Source organism: Bos taurus, chromosome 4, assembly GCF_002263795.3.
Source record: "Bos taurus isolate L1 Dominette 01449 registration number 42190680 breed Hereford chromosome 4, ARS-UCD2.0, whole genome shotgun sequence".
NCBI classification, from domain to species: Eukaryota; Metazoa; Chordata; class Mammalia; order Artiodactyla; family Bovidae; genus Bos; species Bos taurus.
This window is the reverse complement of record NC_037331.1, coordinates 56,104,135-56,124,017: the sequence shown is the minus strand read 5'-3', so window position 1 is coordinate 56,124,017 and position 19,883 is coordinate 56,104,135. Positions and strand designations below refer to the sequence as shown.

Sequence of the window (19,883 nt, the reverse complement as noted above, 5' to 3'; positions counted from 1 at the left end):
CCACACAGGCTACCAATAAAGCACGCTTCTGAAGGAAAAGACATTGTAAAGATCCTGAGGAAATAAGAGATGTTACCTCTCCCCATAAAAATAGAAGGACTTTTAAAAGGAACAGAATTCCTACTTTGCTGTTGTTTAGTTACTAAGTCATGGCCAACTCTTTTGTGACCCCATGGACTGTAGCCCACCAGGCTCCTCTGTCCATGGGATTTCCAGGCAAGAATACTGGAGTGGGTTGCCATTTCCTTCTCCAGGGGATCTTCCCAACCCAGGGATCAAACCCACATCTCCTGCTTGGCAGGTAGATTCTTTACCACTGAGCCAACTAGGAAGCCTGAATTCCTACTTAGATGATTTTAAAAACCACTTTAGGATAAGTTGAAGACAGGAATGTTTGTGAAGACTCAGTGATATGGATATGATGACACTTCATTTTTTAAATGATATCTGTGACCTTCAGATCAGTTTGTTCTGAGTTTTGTTTCCTGTAAGCCTTAGGGATTTTTTTGCACTGATCAATCCAGCCCACATTACCCCTCTAAGCCTAACCGGGTTCACAAATGTAAAACATCTGGCCCGGTTGAGAGGCTCAGTTTGTAGCTCACAAAGGCTCACGGGCTCACCTGGGAATGCTGCACGCATGCCTTCTGAGCAAATGAATGTAGAAACAGATCTGCAATGGCCCTAACTTTCTCTGTGACTAATTCCCATCACTTTAAGTGAGGAGGGGACGGGGACTGTGACAGATGAGGATGTATAGAAGGCAGATAGTGTGAGGAAAGTTGTCAGGGGGTGATCAAGAATGTTTTAGTCACTGCCCATGGAGTTCCTCCTAGAGAGAGAGAATCAAACAGCCTGAATCAGCTTGGTTCTGGCAGCCTGCCAGGTAGCTTTTGCTTACCTGTGATCTTAGTTGAAAACCATGTGGGATGTGTCATAGCAAAAGTGCCTTTCTCATTACAATCTCAACACAATGGAAATATCTTCCTAACCAAAGGACACACTCGTTTGGAAGAACTCCACAGAATTAATACTGAGAAGAACCTTGGCTATTCTTCGACTGTGTGTTGAGACCCTGTGTTAAGTGACTTACCTTAGGTCACACAACTGGCAGCAAGCACTGTCTTGACTAAGACCAAGAGCTAAACAGGCTCTCCCAAGATAAAATATGTCTACAGTTGTGCCTATTAACACGCTTTCAAAGAGACAAGGTTCCTTACTACTCAGAACTTTAGTTTAATCATTATACCTGTCCACTACCCTAGAACACTTAGATATATGACTAAGTATGCATTGTTTTAAGACCATTCATCAATTAAATGGATGGGATAGTGCCCACACATCAGTTGAAAAGGAATTCCTATCTCTGATACATCTTACTACAGGTATGAAATTTAAGTAATTTTATCCATGTTTATAGTATGTTGCTTGAGACTGAAACAATAATATATAAAGATACATAATTCTCTCATAAATAATGAGAGATAAGTATGTTAGAAATATACAATGTGCATGGAAACTTCAAGCATTCAAACTTACAAAGACAGATTTATATCAAAGAATAAGGAAATTGATTTACTACTACACCTGATATCAGCAAAACATCTGTGCCCATAAAATAAATTTGAGTTTTTATAAAAAACTAGAAAGAAAAGCACATACAGTAACCAAGTTTATTAAAAAAAAAAAAAAAACACGTAGAGCATGTGTGTTTTAGTTGTTCAGTATAAGCAACTACAAATAGTCCTTTCTGTGGTGAGAAATAAAGTCCACATAAGAATCCCTGCAAAATTTTCACCACACACACACATGTAACAGATGGAGTCTAAAAAACAGCTAAACATTTCATAAGCCAAATGCTCAAAAATTAATAATATAAGATGGTAACAATCCTGTATTATATTGCATACATGAGCACAACAGATCCCCGCCCTCTGCTTTCACCTCTCATCTCATCCCACCTTTCTCCAAATGTGTGCTCACCCATCTACATCCCCTACTCTGCAACCAAATCACAACTACCCAAAGGCGAGGTGTCTGCTGCAGCCCAAAACACTTGACTGATAACATCCGGTTTGCCATTCCAGGAAATCCCAGAGTGTGTTTTAATCCTCTGCCCACAGCTTGCAAAAGAAAAACGAGAGAGGATCTAATCGATACCAGCACCCCAGCTGTGACCTGGCACATAAAGAAATCAAGAAAATAAATCCCATCCATAATCTGTATAATTTAACACTTGGAAGAAAGCAACATCTGGGATCAACTCCAAGCGGGACAGTGCTGCTGGCCATGTCTGTGCTTCCTGCACTGAGTGCTAAGCCGGTGACAAGGGGACACTCCACGTCCTCAACACTTCAGCAAAAACAATGTCTCTTCCTAATAAGTAATCTACACCCAAAAATGAGGCAGGTGAAGAGAAGGAAACATCTTCTCCTTGCCGGTTGAGCACCTGATAAAGGCTCCCCTTACATTTCAAAGAAAGGGAAAACTGGAACTCCTTCCCAAAGGTGGGTTCTGGGCAAACTATTGTCTTGCTGACCAGTCAAAATCCAAAATGAAAGCTCATATAATACAGGGGAATGACTTTGTTTAATCATACAGCCCTTTCAGGACACTCCAAAGTCCTATTCCCAGGTGAAGCTGGGGGGGGGAAATCCCCTGTAATTATGACTCCCTCGAAAGGCTTTCCAGATTTTTTAAATTACAGGAAAATGAACATAAGCAGATACCTACATATCATCTAAATCACTAGATCTACACCCAATTTTTAAAAAAGTAAACCAATAACCAGGACAGGGCATTATAGGAAACTATATATTATGTTTCCTTAATACTATATATTAAGTATTATATCATAATACTTTCTCTGTCAAACCTTCTGAGAGGTTATAATTGCATTTGGCTGCTTCAGGCTTGTCAGAGAGCCTTCCTTTTTAATAGTCGCAACCTAAAAGGAGTAACTGTCAAGGGGCGACCCAGCTGAAATCAAACAACAAAAACGGGAACTGTAATCCGCCTGAAATGGGAGGAGGGAAAGGAAGGGAGACTCCTGTATTCATCCGTCAATATTAATGTCCTTTGTTGTTCACCTTTACACAGAACAGCGAGCGCTACCCTGCTCCTTTTCCTCCTAAAGGAAAAGGATAGTGTCAGGGTAGTCTTTCCTAAAAGCTGTCTCGTTGCCTCGAAGACCCAAGCTTTCGGAGTCTCTCTCCCCATTAACACTCCACAGCTGTCCTCCAGCACCACCCCCACCATGAGCAGAGAGGGTGGTCAGAAGTAAAAACATTGCTGAAATACCCGTTCCCCTCCAAAGACCAAAGAGCAGAGCGGCGCAGATGTTGAAATTTACTAACCCCCGCCCCACCGCCTCTCCGAGCGCGCACACACACCGGGTAACCCGGGATGGGAGGGAGGAGGAAGGCTCGGGCCAGACTGTCAGAGCGGCTCTTCTGAGGACGGTGCCACATTCCGCACTCCGGGAATGTGGAAGGCAGAGGGAAGGTTCTGCGCCTCCCTTCTGTTTTGGGGATGTTCTCTCTCCGCGACTGTTGTCTCCCTCTCCACCCTGGGAAGTCGTTGCAGCCCTTGCCATCTTTAAGGTAAAGGAGAAGGAGGGAGAGGAAAGCCGTCCGTTCTCCTCTTCCAACTTGACACACACGCCCGGTAGCCACTCCAAACTCCGCAGGCAGAGCCCGCAGCAGGCGGGCTGGCCGCGCGCTCCCCGCAGCCGTCCCGGCGCTCCCTCCGGGAGCCCGTGCCGAGAGCTCCCATCCGGCGTTGAGGGGCGAGACCCCGACGCGCAACCCTCTTCCAGGAGGTGGCTGAGCAAAGCCCCTAACTCGCAGCGCGATGCCAGAATTAGGCATTTGCAGCCGGGCTGAGAGAGAGGGGCACGGGGGCAAGGACGCGAAATTCGCACTCGCTCGGACTAGGACAAGAGCAGAATAAAAGTTCGCCCCGCGGAGACTCACCCACGCCGTATTTCTCGTGCTCCGTAGGTATCCACATGGCTAAACAGGGGTCCGGGGTCTTCAGGCTTTGTAATCCCCGCGCCCCTTCTCCGGCTCACAACAATGCACAGCTCCCGAGTAGTGGCTGCAGCGCTGGAGCCCCGCGGCTCCGCGCGGGCTGCGGTCGCTGGGCAGGGTCTGCGCTGGAGGCTCCCGAGCCCAGCGTTGACACTGCGCGGCCGAGGCTGCGCCGCCCGCCGCTCTCCCGGCGGTGGCTGCTCAGAGTCCTCCGACGCGCTCCCGGGAACCCGGAGGCGCAGTCATTGTTCTGATTCACTGAACTAAGCGAACACGCCGGGGCACTCTCCGGCGCACCCCCGCCCGTCAGCGCCTCTTCTAGCCCTCCCTGCCGAGCGCCCTGCAGCACGCTGGGAACTGTAGTTCTGCAACAGCTCCATCCCGGAAGGAGGAGGGGAGTTAGCGGCTAGGGGCGGGACTACGTCCCGCTCGCCACGTTCTATTGGTCCAGATCGTGACGGCGCGGAGTGGGCGTGGAGGAAATGCCGCGTCAGAGAGGGAATTCGTTTCCAATCGCGTTTCCATTGGTCCCGCGCCTGTTCTGCGGCCCTCTTTTTTTTTTTTTTTTTTCCTCAGCCGAGTAATGGCTGCTCCCAAGACCCAGGGGGCTGCTACCCAAGGGGAGGACAGTGATGGCAACCGTGGTGGAGCCGGAGGTGTCAATTATGAGGGTGAGTACGGTGCCTCTGAGGTGCAAATGGTTTTTTGTCTTCGTTTCTTTCCAACCTGGAATACAGCTGACTGCTGGACAGACCTCAGCTCCGTCCAGCCACTTGAGCGCGAAGGGGCCACGGGTGGAGCCCCGCGGGACAGGAGGGGGTGAGAGGAAGCTACTTACTGGAGACTGTCTGGGAGGGAAGAGAAAATGGGATGAAATGGCCTTATCCGCAGCCCCGGAAGTTCCCTGGGTTCTGTCCTACGTTTGGAGCTCCCACCTTTACTCTCGCTGCCGAGTGGGCGTGGGGCAAGGTTTGCGCGTGTGTGATTGTAACTCTGGAATTAGCTGACCTCTTTCCTCGCCAGTAGTCTACCCTCGCCTCGGTTTGCTTGGTTTGGCCTCGAGAGATAGGTTTTATTTGGGTTCAGGCGGATTATCATTTGCAGACTGGTTGGTCACTCGACAGATTTTTCTCAGTTGTTGTCTGGAGCAGCCTCTGAAGGGAAAGTCTGCATGACTCTCACAGCTTCTTCCCCTGTCAACTGCCCCGGGCGTTCTCTAGGATTGAACGTAGAGCCTGGAAGATCTTCCCAAACTCTGGGTCCTTAGAGCAATAGGAAAGGAAATGGTAATTTGTAGTCATGGCTTCAAAGAAAGTCATCACAGCTACTTTGGCTTTGCTTGACTTTCCGGTTGTCTTCTGACCCAGTATAGAGAGCGAAAATAAAACTTTGAAAGCTGCGGAAGAGGTTATCTTTAGAATCCCTAGCCCCTTTCTTTTGTTGTTCTATCCATCTATCATCTATCCATTTATCAATGAGTCCTATCCGACTCTTTGCATCCCCATGGACTGCAGCACTCGGGGCTTCCCTGTCTTTAACTGTTTCCCTGAGTTTGCTCAAACACATGTCCATTGAGTCATTGATGCCATCCAACCATCTCATACTTTGTCGCCCCCTTCTCCTCATGCCCTCGGTCTTTCCCAGCATTAGGGGCTTTTCCAGTGAGTCAGCTCTTTGCATCAGGTGGCCGAAGTATTGGAACTTCAGCATCAGTCCTTCCAATGAATATTTTGGGTTGATTTCCTTTAGGATTGACTGGTTTGATCTGCTTGCAGTCCAAGGGACTCTCAAGGGTCTTCTCCAGTTCCACAGTTTGAAAGTATCAATTCTTTGACCCTCAGCCTTCTTTATGCTCACATCCATACATGACTACTGGAAAAACCACAGACAGACCTTTGTCAGTAAAGTGATGTCTCTGCTTTTTAATACACTGTCTAGTGTGTCATAGTTGTATCCTTATAGTCTGTGTATCACCAACATTACTCCCTTCTCTTTTGGTCTGATACATAATTTTTAACATAGCTAGTTGTCTTTTTCCTTTTGATTTTTTTTTTGTTTGGCCACACCGTGCAGCTTGCAGGGGCTTAGTTCCTTGACCAGGGACCCAGTCTAGGTCTGCTGCAGTGGAAACTGCCCTCTGCAGAGTCTTATCCACTGGACTGCCAGGGAAGTCTGTTGATGTTTTTTCAGTTAGGTCAGTTTATTTCTTTTCCTAGTTTCTTGTCTTGTCACACCGAAAACTTAGAGTGATAGACTAAAGGGTACAGTATAACAGACAAGTTACAGTTCAGTTTGGCTCAAGCAGACATCTTTTATTAGACAGACACTCCTAAAACATGGGAGCAGACTGACTCCAAGGGAGCTCTCCTCTTCCTTCCTGTTGATCCTGTTTGATGTCCCACTTTCATACTTCCATGCTCTTCCTTTTGCCTATGGTGTGTGCAAAGTAGAACTTGTACCCACCACCAGTCCATGAAGGGGAATACAAATGGGCATATACTCAAGGCTGATTGACAATTTTAAGTTATGTAATAGCAGGCTATGTTGTTTACGTCTTCTCACAATTCAGTCTGTTATGATTAGATGTAGAATGTTCATGAGCCCTTACTGGGCTCCTAATCCTAAGTGCCTAAGGTTACTTGGAGAAGCCCCTTGTTTATTTTGTATCCACTCTCTGTGTGCCTAGGGCACATGAGCAAGAGTTGAAAAGTCTCTGGTTATTTTGTAGTGTATCTATGAGCTCCAGCTTGCATCCCTTTCAGCCAGGCCTCCCTTGTTGCTCATGTCTAACTTCCTAACATAACAAATGTGGTTTCAGGCTTAAATTTGGTTCTTCATCCTTGTCATTGGTTCTTTTTTTTGTTAATTTCTTGCTTTGTGCTTTCATGGTTAAATTGACATTTAGTCTTAAATTTTTGTCTTAGCACAGAATTAGTGCTACTTCTTCTCACTTCAATGAAACCCCTAGTTCTGAAATTATTTCAGTACCTCTTTGGAGAAATTTTTAGTAAGCTCCATTCTTAAATATTGTGTTATATTCATACCCTAAACAGTTCATTTGGGGATATGCCACATAGTCAACTCTTATTTTTGGAGAAGGCAGTGGCACCCCACTCCAGTACTCTTGCCTGGAGAATCCCATGGACAGAGGAGCCTGGTAGGCTGCGGTCCATGGGGGTCACTGAGGGTCAGACATGACTGAGCGGCTTCACTTTCACTTTCCACTTTCATGCATTGGAGAAGGAAATAGCAACCCACTCCAGTGTTCTTGCCTGGAGAATCCCAGGAATGGGGGAACCTGGTGGGCTGCAGTCTCTGGGGTTGCACAGGGTCGGACACAACTGAAGCAGCAGCAGCCCTTATCTTATAGTAACATACTAAAGATTTTCCAGATTCTCAAAGTAACTCATAAAAAAGAAAATTGGGTATGCCTTTCAAAAGCATTGTGTGACTTTTAAGTACATTAGTCATTTTAAAATTATAAAACTTTTAATCATCAAGAGTTCAAACCATTCAGAGGTGTGTAACGTAAAAAAATCAAAGTTCCTGCACCATACACAGTCTCAGTCCCAAAGTAACAATTCTTGGGGGTTTGGTAAGTATTCTTTTCAATAAATTTTATGTATGACACGCATCTGTATGGTTTTGATTTCCTTTGAATAAAAAAGGATCATTCAGTGTAAGCTTAAAGATCTGCCACCTTCTTTCTTCCAGTATTCTATTATAGACATTCTTCCATGTCAATACATCTGCTGCTTCATTCTTTTTAAGAACTGTGCCCGTAGTATTCCATGATATGAATGCACCATATGTTAACCATTCCTCTGTTAATGAACATGTAAGTGTAGCTTTAGTTTTTCACTAATGTAGTGAACAGCTCTACATACGTATCCTTGTCCACTGGATGTATATATATTGAGAAATTAGGTCAAAGGTGACACGTTTATAATTGTGATAGATGTCAGATTTTCCCCTTCAATGGTGAGTAGACATTCCCACCAGTAATAATATGAGTATCCTTTTCTCCCAGGGACGGGGGAGCCTGGTGGGCTGCCGTCTATGGGGTCACACAGAGTCGGACATGACCGAAGTGACTTAGCAGCAGCATCCTTTTCTCCAGATCCTTACAAAACTGTGATGACCATCATTAATTCAGGATCAATGTTTAGATGACTATTAGAGTGAATTGAGTATCTGATGGAAAGCGTAATTTTCAGTTCAGTTCAGTCGCTCAGTCGTGTCTGACTCTTTGCGACCCCATGAATCGAAGCATGCCAGGCCTCCCTGTCCATCACCAACTCCCGGAGTTCACTCAAACTCACGTCCATCGAGTCAGTGATGCCATCTAGCCATCTCATCCTCCATCGACCCCTTCTCCTCCTGCCCCCAATCCCTCCCAGCATCAGAGTCTTTTCCAGTGAGTCAACTCTTCACACGAGGTGGCCAAAGTACTGGAGTTTCAGCTTTAGCATCATTCCTTCCAAAGAAATCCCAGGGCTGATCTCCTTCAGAATGGACTGGTTGGATCTCCTTGCAGTCCAAGGGACTCTCAAGAGTCTTCTCCAACACCACAGTTCAAAAGCATCAATTCTTCAGCACTCAGCCTTCTTCACAGTCCAACTCTCACATCCATACATGACCACAGGAAAAACCATAGCCTTAACTAAATGGACCTTTGTTGGCAAAGTAATGTCTCTGCTTTTGAATATGCTATCTAGGTTGGTCATAACTTTCCTTCCAAGGAGTATGTGTCTTTTAATTTCATGGCTGCAGTCACCATCTGCAGTGATTTTGGAGCCCCCCAAAAATAAAGTCTGACACTGTTTCCACTGTTTCCCCATCTATTTGCCATGAAGTGATGGGACCGGATGCCATAATCTTCATTTTCTGAATGTTGAGCTTTAAGCCAACTTTTTCACTCTCCACTTTCACTTGCATCAAGAGGCTTTTGAGTTCCTCTTCACTTTCTGCCATAAGGGTGGTGTCATCTGCATGTCTGAGGTTATTGATATTTCTCCCAGCAATCTTGATTCCAGCTTCTGTTTCTTCCAGTCCAGCGTTTCTCATGATGTACTCTGCATATAAGTTAAATAAGCAGGGTGACAATATACAGCCTTGATGTACTCCTTTCCCTATTTAGAACCAGTCTGTTGTTCCATGTCCAGTTCTAACTGTTGCTTCCTGACCTGCATACAGATTTTAGATTCCAGTTTATTTTCAACGAAAGTATTGAGCAGTGAATTTGCTATCTGAACCAGAAAAGAATTCTTCACCCTGATTCAGAACTGTCCAGTAGTCTCACTAATGGTTGGTTTTTAGGTCATAAGGTAAAGCTGTCATTAAAAATTCCTTTGATAACCCATGTATCGTGTGACTTTATCCACATTCTTTTCAAAGTCTATGAAGTGTGATACAAATTTTGGGTGAAACTACAGATGTTAAAAGTATGCATATTCATATTTTTTGTTAAGCAGCCAGTTCGGTTATCAATTATGTCTTTCCCTGTAAAAATCTTTAATTTCTTGAAAACTGTCTCTTTTAAGAGGTTTCCCTCTAATTCTAATAAAAATGTCCATCTGTGTGTTTAATATTCTGGGGCAGAAGGGACTGTGGAGTCTTTTTATAGAAACCCTAGCAATTGTGCAAGATTTCTGCTGGAATGAGTCGCTTTGTGGTGTGCAGGCAGGTGTGACACCTTCCACACCTTCTGTGTGCCAGACTCCATCTTCCTTCAGGGAATCCTCTGATTGTGCACACCACCACCTTCCAAACATTCGAACAGTGACTGGGACTTCATGTTTTTCCAGGAAACTGGGAACAGATAATAAATAGACTCAACATTTCTCACATTTGGGGAGGTTACTGGGGAAATTTTTCTGATGGAGGTGATTTCTTCTGACAGTTAATCTGTGCTTTCATACTGTAGCATTCTGATAGAGTCAACTTTTTTCCCTACAAATGCATGCCCAGGAGATGATCATCAGGATAATGCTTCTTTGGACCTACAATGCATATCCCCCAAGCTCCAAACTTTGCTTTTGGGACCAAAACCATGTCTTTTGTTTTTGTCTGCTTGACCCTGTTCTTGTCATCTTGTCAGTGTTTAGTAAATGTTTGACCAAAACTGAATTCTAGCCTGGATGATTGCAGAACCTTCATATTGATATCACTGATTCTTGATTTTGCTGTTCTTAATCCACCTTCCAAAACTCAAATGTATTCATGGATCTTCACTTCACATCTTCAGTGTAACTCTAACGCATTGCATTTAGGGTTCTTAATCTACGTTTCCAGCCTCATTGTCAGACACCCTTCTTCCCTTCCCAAATCTCCATTATCACACTTAACATATAATTATTTGTTGGCAATTTTGTCTACACCAGTAGACTGTGAACTTCTTGAGGGTAAGAGGTGTCTTATTTTATTTTTATACATCCAGTGCTTATCAGAACTGTGTGTAGTAAACATTCTATAGTAATTTGATGATTAGAATCTGTTTGAAACTCATCCAAAGTGCTTAAAATGACTGCTGTTTTAAGCAGAGGAATTGAAGAAGAATAGAAAACTGTGTAGATGTTGTGTGCTTGTGAAAGTTATACATACTAATGGGAAAATGTAGAATATCATCATGAAGTGTCAACTTGGTCAGAGTAATCACAGTTAGCATTTTAGCATAGTTTTTCAGTCTTTTTTTAAGTGAAGGGTTAGTTTTTAGATAATGATTAAATTTTTGAAAGAATGCTTCGGATCTGTCCTTTATAACCTTGAACTCATAACTGAGTGAACTACTACACAGACCTTGAAATCTGTCTTCCATTATCTGTGTGGCTGTTACCCAGTTTTCCACAGGTTGTCATCTTTCAGAATTACAGCCTAAGTCCAGTCTCATATATTTGACATGACAGTGGAAGGAAGACTAGAGCCTATCTTGGAAAAACTGTATTTAAATTTCAATTCTGACATTTAGTAGCTGTGTGGTAGATTTATTGCACATTTGCTACATTTATGAAAACATAGCTCTAATACCTACCTTGCAGAGTTTGTGATTATTTCATTGAATTTTATATTTATGAAAGACTGATATACTTCCTTTTATAAAGTTGGAAATCAGTAAACATTAGTTGAATTTAAAGATATGCCTAATTGAACTGTAAAACTGCCTATTCTGATTCACTTAGAAGCAATCCACATTATGGTGTAACCAAGGGGAAGCGTAGGAATGTAGTGGTGATAACTGCTTAGGCTGCTCATGCATTCTTAGGGCTTGTCAGAGTGTCTGTTGGTGCTCTGTACTGGTATTGCAACTATGTGCTCTAAAGGCCTTTTGTATTATCTTCTATACCCTTTCTCAGCTCTACCCAGTGCTGCCCCCTCATACCCAGCTCCCAGCTCTTCACACATACACCACCCACATTTAGACTCATGGGCAAGACGCTCAAATAACCTTACATACACAGATGGCCTGGAAAGTACAGGCCAGAGGGTGTGAAAGAAGAAAAAGAATTATAGCTGCTAGGTTTGATGTAAGGTTCTGAAGGGGCCTTCTTTAGAACATCCTTTGTTTTCCTTTAAAATGTACATAGGACCCAACTTGTAGGATATTAAGAGGAGATATTATAATAATGATGATGCTGATGGTAGCTAACATTTGTTGAGCAGTCATTGTGCCAAGTACTGTTTCAAATGCTTTTGGAGATCTTATTTTGTCTCACAGCATCCCTGGGATAGATATTCATATTATCCCCTTTTTATTTACAAAGGAGGAAACTGGTGCAAAGAGCAACTGGCACAAGGTCACACAGTAACTGAAAGAGAACTTTTAGTCCAATTACTATTAGAAAGATGTCTCATAGTAACTAAATTCCACTGGATGAGGTCTGAAACAGACTTTCCTGAAACATAAATTTGTTCTAAAGCTTATGTTACTATAGAAAGGCAACATAGTATGAGGAAAGAGATCAGGCCAGTTCAGTTCAGTTCAGTCCAGTCCTGTCCGACTCTCTGCAACCCCACGAACCGCAGCACCCCAGGCCTTCATGTCCATCACCAACTCCCGGAGTCCACCCAAACCCACATCCATCAAGTCGGTAATGCCATCTAACCATATTATCCTCTGTCGTCCCCTTCCCATCCTGCCCTCAATCTTTCCCAGCATTAGGGTCTTTTCAAATGAGTCAGTTCTTTGCATCAGGTGGCCGAAGTATTGGCATTTCAGCTTCAACATCAGTCCTTCCAATGAACACTCAGGACTGATCTCCTTTAGGATAGACTGGTTGGATCTCCGTGCAATCCAAGGGACTTTTCTCCAACACCACAGTTCAAAAGCATCAATTCTTTGGCACTCAGCTTTCTTTATAGTTCAATTCTCACATCCATACGTGACCACTGGAAAAACCATAGCCTTGACTAGACGGACCTTTGTTGGCAGAGTAATGTCTCTGCTTTTTAATATGCTGTCTAGGTTGGTCATAACAACTTAGGATCAAATTCTGGTTACTTAACCAGCCACAGGCAAGTTAAACAGCCTCTGATCTTCAGTTTCTCATGTATGAACAATGGGTGCTAATCATGTCTGTCTTGCTAGAATAGTAAAACAATTAATGAAATGATGGGTATAATTCCTGGTCTTCAATAAATGGTGACTTTTATTTCAGTCATAGGTTCAGGAACACCTCCAGCATGTGTGCCAGTGGTGGTACCGGTGCTGATTTTGAGTGCTACAATTTTAATGTCTCTTTTTCATTTTATGACCAGGTTTCTATTAAGGAATTTGGTCAGTCCTTGTAGTATCAGACACTGAGTTAATGTACACTTCTTATTATACTGACATAGATACTGCATTCATGCAGAAGAATAGCTCCAGCCTTCACAACACATACACATATAAAACCCAGCTTGAAACACTGAAGATGATATTGACCAGACTGATAATAAAAATCATATTAATACTTTCTTGATGCTCATCACCGTTTGATACCTGAAAACTCTTTCCTCTCAAGTCGGAAAGATGAGCTGAAGGAAAAGTCTTTCCCTAAAGGACTTTCTGCCAGGGTTCAAAGAGTTCATTTAAAAGGGAAGCGAGCAGAGGTAAAGAGAATCAGTTAATGTATGCCAAAAACTATAAAATAAAACTGATTCTGTAAAAAATAAAATAGAAAAATAAAAATCATACTTTGTTCTATACATAAATTCATGAGCATTTAATAAGAAGTGTACCTAAACTGTCCTTCCAGCCACTGAATCTTTAAATACCTCTATTAACTGTTCATGGGGAACTTTGCCACAAACTGGGGTTCAGTTTTGCTGGATTTATTTAATAAACTTATGAGACCTAATGGATTGTCATTTCACTGACAGTGCCTTGAAGAATTGCCATCTCTTGCTGAAACAAGTGTGTTGTATTGACTTCATTGACCCAAGGGTGAGCAGGGCAGCTTTTTCCAGAAGTGATGGATTTGACTGATCAGTCTTCTGCCTTTCTTTACATCTCAGCCAATGGTCTTTGTGACCAGTGTCATTTATTTGTAAAATAGCCAACTGGAATTGGGTGCTATCTTCAGGAACCAAGTAAAGTTTATAGTATTAAACAGGACTTAAACCTTTGCTTCATCAAGAGTACAGAGGGAGATTAGGGGGGTTCAACAATAAATGGTAGAATATTTTAAGTATTAATAATATAATCCAATATGGGATAATTCGGGGCTTTCTTTATATGTAATATATTTAAATTAATACATTGAGTAAAAATATGTGGAAGGAAAACCTGGATTAAGAGTTAGAAATCTGGGCTTTGATCCTGAATTTGCTGCTTTGTCACAATGTGAACTTAGGAAAAAATCATTTAACCTCTCTGAGCCTCAATCTCATAAAAATGCTGCAGGTTAATTACCTTACTGATATTATTGGAAGGTTGAGTGAGACATTATATGTGAATGCACTCTGTAAGCTTTGATAGACTATGAAGATAGAGATGAATGATGTTGATGAAGATATGTCACAAGAGGCAATTGTGAGTCTTTGGAATTGGACAAGCTGGATTCCAAAGTATTTGTGAATTAAAACCTGTGTGACCTTTAACAAGTCATGTGACCTCCCTGTTATCACAACTGCTGCTACTACTGCAGCAGTCTGGAGGTAGAACTTTAAAATGATTACAGGCTAATTAACATTAGAGTTTGAATCAAGATATATCCCTGATTTTATTATAATGCCTTTGAGGACAGGGACTGTCACGTATAGCTTTGAATCACCTCATCTTTTGGGACAGTGCTGTGGTGTGATGGCATTTGCTGTTGAATGGGTTGTGACTGTTGGTCAGCTCCATGTTGGGTGCTGTATGGGGGCACAAATGAAGAAGAACCCCTGGCCTTATCCTTGAGGATGTTTCAGTGCGGTAGGTGGGGCTCCACATTCATATTTTACCAGAGCTAATTGGAAAGTCCTTTCTGTTTCCATATTGTACTCTGGGAAGAATTGGAAACATTTGAATCTGCAATTTGTATTCCTTGACTGAGGAGCTGAGCAGAATAAAGCTTTTGAACGGGTTATTTTTAAAAGAAAGGAAATGCATGCTCCATCTCCTGGTTTCCCTAACACTGTCCTTATTTCGTGGTTTTTTTTCCTAAACTGAAAGATGAACCCTCCCCCAAGTAATTACTGAGGCCCTGCCTTTAACAATTTTTTTAGTGGTTTTATTCAAAACTTCAATTTGTTTTTTAAGAGAAGGACTTCAGAATTGTAATTGTGATTATTTATTTAACACAGTCTTTCTGTTATGTAACAAGCTGCTATTCACCAGTAATAGCCAATTAGAAAAGAAAATAATCTTGTACCACAAATCGTAATTACCATTATAAAGCAATTAATAGCAGGAACTGTTGCTGAACAGTAACATAACATCAATCAAGCTATCTTTGCTAAAGCACCATACAACTAATTTTCACAAATGGAGGAGGGAAGAGGAAAGTGAAAAAGAGTCTGAAAGCTTATTGGAATTGCTTACATACTAGTTGATGGATGACTTTTGAAAGCTTTATAAATATGTATCCTCATGAAGGAAAGTAATGCTGTAATCTACTGGGACTTTGAGTTATTTTTCCAGCATCAGTGATCATAGACTATATTGTTTGGTGGCGAGTTCACAAGGAGTCAAAAGATCTGGGTTTTAATCCCTCTTCTGCTTCTGACTGGTTCTGTGGTTTTAGAGAAGTTATTTGCACTCATATTTAAAATTTCCTGGTATGTAAAGGGGGGAATTCTTTATGTTAGCATTCTTTGAACTTATCATCCGTACATCCACAAAAGAAAGAGAAGGTAGACTTAACATCTAGGGAGCCTAATTATACATTAATTCTAGAGTCTGTGTAGAAAGAATACATATCTGGATTTTCCCTTAGGAATTAGATACACGTTAGTTGCACATGTTAATGTTACTAATCGAGTGTATCAAGTTAGAAAGTTGGTGCAGAGCCACAGGCAACAGATAACTTCTAGAGTCTCTTAATCCAAGAGATTACGGATAGATCATTATGACATGTCTCATTTTACCCCATCCCTTCTCCTTTCCATATTTTAATAAATGATGCAAATCTGAAAGGGCTTTGATAGAACTGAGAATTAGTTCATTCAAAAAATTGTATTAAGCATCTACTTTGTGCAAGCTTCTGTATTTTAGATGCTGTAGAATACAAAGATAAAAAGAAGTTATAAGTCTTGCAGTCCAGGGTTTTATGGCCTAATAGGGAAGATAATGAGGCATTAGTACCTGTATTACAAAGTAGAAAGTGTTAAGGACCATCAGAGTGATCAGGATAGAGTTGAGCAAGAAAGAGATTGTACCCAGCAGGTGGTGCTGGGCCTTGAAGTCGAGTAGGATTTGAACATGCAGAAATAAGGCAAGGCATCCTAGGCTTAGGCAAAGGGAGAGAACAGTGAAAAACTAAAGGCATCTGCATCAGGTAACAACTCATTTCATTTTGCCCGGAGAAGGTGTTAGGTAAATGGAACAATGAAAAGAGTTTTGAACAGTTTGAAGCAGATGATGTGGTTTAAAATGTTAGATCCTTACTCAGCAGACTTGAGGAAAGGAAATGATAAGATCAAACTTTAATCAGATAACAATGTACTGAAGAGGGAAAGTTGAGTCAGGAGGCATTGGTATGTGCCAGAGAAAGAGATACTGAAGACTCAAGGGTGTGTGTTCAGTCGTGTCTGGCTCTTTGCGACCCCGTGGACTATAACCTGCCAGGTTCCTGTGTCCATGGAATTTTCCAGACAAGAATACTGGAATGGGTTGCCATTACTAGACTTTAATTATATGCTCTCTTTAATAAAGTCAGGTGATCCATCAGTCCTGTAAGGAAATTCCTGAGATTTGAAAAACATTCCAGGACAAAGCAGGCTGTGTATGGAGATTCTTTCTTTGATAGGTTGGGGTTTGCTTGGGCTCTATCATAAGGAAGTTCCAGAGAGGGTAGGCAGAGAACTCCATAATGATGACAAAACAGGCATCAGAGTACAGACAGGTAGAAAGTCTGGTATCTGGTGGTGTTAAAGAAAACCAGAGCTGGACAGTAAAGTAGTAAAAAACAGATTTTATTCAGCAGCTATTGGAATGGAAGGGAAGAGACCACAGTATAGAACTGGACTCAATTCTTAGTTTAAAGACAGGTAGGGATTTTTAGACAAAGAACAGGTTGGGTAGGTTAGGTGATAGAAAATTCCTAATAGGAAACATTAGGGCCATTCTGGTGTAATGGAGCAAAGGGTCCATGCGCCTGTGGTGCAAAAAACCAAACTCTTTAACAGCAGGAGTTTGCAGCAAAGTCAGGATTTATCTCCGGGCTCCAAGCAAGAGAAACAAGCCTCAGAAACGCTCCAACTTGGTCTTGGAGTTAGGGGTTTTTTAAAGGGGAAGAAGAAAGAAGCTAGTTGTGACATTTCTGTGACATTTATTAATCATAGTTTTGGGAGTTAGGATGTCTCTGGTTTACAGTTCTCTGGCCAGGTGATTCATGGCTCAGGGGGTCTATTAGCTCATCTTGCCCTGGAGAAAGAACCTGAGTTTTTATGTTAATGATAATATCAACAACAGCAATTTTAGTCACCTGACTCTGGTTGTTTAGTGTTCAGTTAGCACAGGATTGAGGTCAGAGGGGACACAAAAGGGAATCAATTTTCAGATAGAGAGGTTAATCATAAACTCAGCAGGGCAACTGCATTTTAGGAGGACACAGTTTCACCGGTTATACAGACTCAACAAGACTCTTGGCCACGGGCCTGCCAGGGTAGTAAGGTATCACCTGGAGGATAGTAGAGACAGAGGAACCCCATCAGACATGGAGAATGGGGGATTCTGTCCAGACTGACTTACCAGGATTCTTGCTAAAACCTGTCTATGCAGGTCTGGCGTGGCCTGATCAAGACAAAGATTCAAAGGAACCTGACTATAAAGTTTGGTCAAGAAGAGAGTCTTTGCCAGTAACAGGAACTCACCCACAAGAAAACTGGACTTGAGAGACAGGATTCAAGTCAGTTAAAAAGCCTTAGAGAAACAGGTATAGAGGGACACTTATTCTGGGTGAGGTATCAAATCAACAGTTTACAGAATCAGGACAGCAGGTTGAAGGCTCAGTTACTAAAAAAGATATACAAGTTGAGGCTTCGTTCTAAGAAATTAGTCACATGCCCAGTGACTAGCATTCCAGACCCAGATGGAGATGAAGCCAAGAAGACTGAGTTGGTTTAGAGCCACTGGCTCAAGGTGGTCCCTGCTGGAGCAGAGCCAAACTGTTGGTGTAGGGCCCCTGCCATGCTGACTGGCAGTGCCGGCGGGGCCCTAGCTCCAGGCAGCTCATTACAGTTGCCCATCTGGCCACTGAACTCCTAACCCTGCGCTCATTAATCCTGAATAATCAGCCAGTTGTAATATAATTCTCAAGTATAAGGTGATAATAGCCTTTCTTTTTCATGACCCCTAGAGTACATGGGTATTTGATGCCACAGAGAAAGATTCCTGTTTTGGATCTTTTTCCTTTTGAAACATCTTAAGAGTTTTTTGACAAAACAGATGAAAATTCTATTTCCCACTTGTTAATAAGGTATTTTTAAGTATCAGTTGTTATTGTTGTTTCCATAAATAGAGCACAGTTTGGTTTTACTTTCATTTAATGAAACTCAGAGTACATCTAACCATATAGATTTACATGTTCTTAGAGTCTAAATGAATTTTAAAATGAATTAAACCTGTAAGGGACAGAAAAGAACTTCATTTCTTTGACATCATACTTTGAGATACATTCATAGAAAATTGTGTTCTTGTTTTGGTTCATCTGCGTGATAGAAGTAGGTAGGACTGATGTGAATTTAGTATGCTATCTATGTTTTTAGGGATAATATTTCAGGACTCCATTGATTTCTAAGGTGGAAAAAGTATTTTAACCAAAGAGACTTTCATGTGCAAATACTGAGTTAAATAGAACGTCAACGCATTCTTCAGGACTTTTTAGCCTACAAATTTTTGTGGCTGTTAAAGAGATAAATGTTACATTACAGTTTCCCAAATATTTAACTGCACTATCTTTTTCTCAAATAGCACCTATTAACATTTAATGAGACCCCAGTGTTCCGTGGAATTTGATTTGGCAAATGCTAATCGGGGTCATCTCCTCCATAAACTGATCATATTTATTGAGAGCTTAGACACCCTCAGTAGTTCCATCTGTAAACATCTTCAAGAAGAGATTGTTCACCCTGTTTCTATAATAACAGCTATAACCATTGTTGTTCATTTTATAGCTTTCTTGTTTTACTTCAGGCCCTTAGTGGAGAAGAAAATAAGAGTAGAGTGTTAAACACAGGGTAAAAACAGTAAATACAGCTATTTGTTCTATCTCAGAGAGATGTGACATCCTCTAAGGAGCATTCCTCCCCGCCCTCCCCGCCACCCCACCCCACCCCCATATTCAGAAAGCCAAAATTCTTTTGAAAACGTTCCAGGAAGCATTGAAATAAATATTTGTATAAACAAAACCTACCCACTTTAGCACAATATGAGAACTCTTCAAATTTTCTTTTGTTTATTTTAGTGTCCTGCTCTTAGTATATTTGAATTAAGATTTGAATATTGAGTGATATTAAAGGAAATTGTTCCTAAGTAACCAATCTCTGATCTACTGTTCCAGAGCACTCAAGCCTATGCTTTTTATTAAACCAGGTAACCATAGCTATTTAATGCATTATTTAAGGTTATAAAATTTTAATTTACATTCTCCTATCAAGTTTCATCAACTTCAAGAATGTAGGTTAGTTGCAGTTTTCTTCATTGCCTGTGTTTGGCATCATTGTCAGAAATGTCAGAGTTTCTGAATTACTGTTTATAAATGAAATGATGAATCCAGACATCTCTTTGATGTAAAAATCCACAGCTAGTGTGATGCAGAGGAATTTTTTATTGAAAGTTTTTTTTTTTTAACAGCTTAGAAATGATTCATGGGGCCATTGTTATTCACTTCTAGTTAGCAGTATTCAGAGCCAACTGGCAAGTCTCCATTTCCTCAGGATTCTCACTATTAAATTAAATGTGGTTTCAAAGTAAACTGATTTAGGCAAGCAGTATGTAAGTGAAACAACTGGATTGCTCTTTTGTCACCTCTTCTAAAAATTATGTGTTTGCTGGCCTTTTTGGTAGTATATTAATCAGATTCTGAATTCACCTTATTTATAGATATCAAAAATTATTAGAATGTTATCAATATTTGCTGATCCTTGGACCCTTCTGTGAAATACACACATACTTGTGGAAACTCAAACACATTTTCATATACTTATGGGCAACATTTTTTATGTTATATC

At 41.6% G+C, this 19,883-nt stretch overlaps 2 protein-coding genes across 5 annotated transcripts in view; one reads left to right on the top strand and one right to left on the bottom strand.

Annotated features, from left to right (window-relative positions):
• Nucleotides 1-4,321, bottom strand: part of DOCK4 (dedicator of cytokinesis 4) — a 479,778-nt gene extending 475,457 nt beyond the window's left edge. For all 4 annotated transcript variants that reach the window (XM_059885863.1, XM_059885865.1, XM_059885864.1 and 1 more), the window contains exon 1: nt 3,975-4,321. In XM_059885863.1, coding sequence (XP_059741846.1) covers nt 3,975-4,011 — 37 coding nt within the window. In that variant the 5' untranslated portion in view covers nt 4,012-4,321. The remainder of the gene's footprint in view (nt 1-3,974) is intronic.
• A 288-nt stretch (nt 4,322-4,609) lies between these two features.
• ZNF277 (zinc finger protein 277) overlaps nt 4,610-19,883 on the top strand; it is a 134,306-nt gene continuing 119,032 nt past the window's right edge. The window contains 1 exon segment of the mRNA NM_001083395.2: nt 4,610-4,702. Coding sequence (NP_001076864.1) covers nt 4,615-4,702 — 88 coding nt within the window. The 5' untranslated portion in view covers nt 4,610-4,614.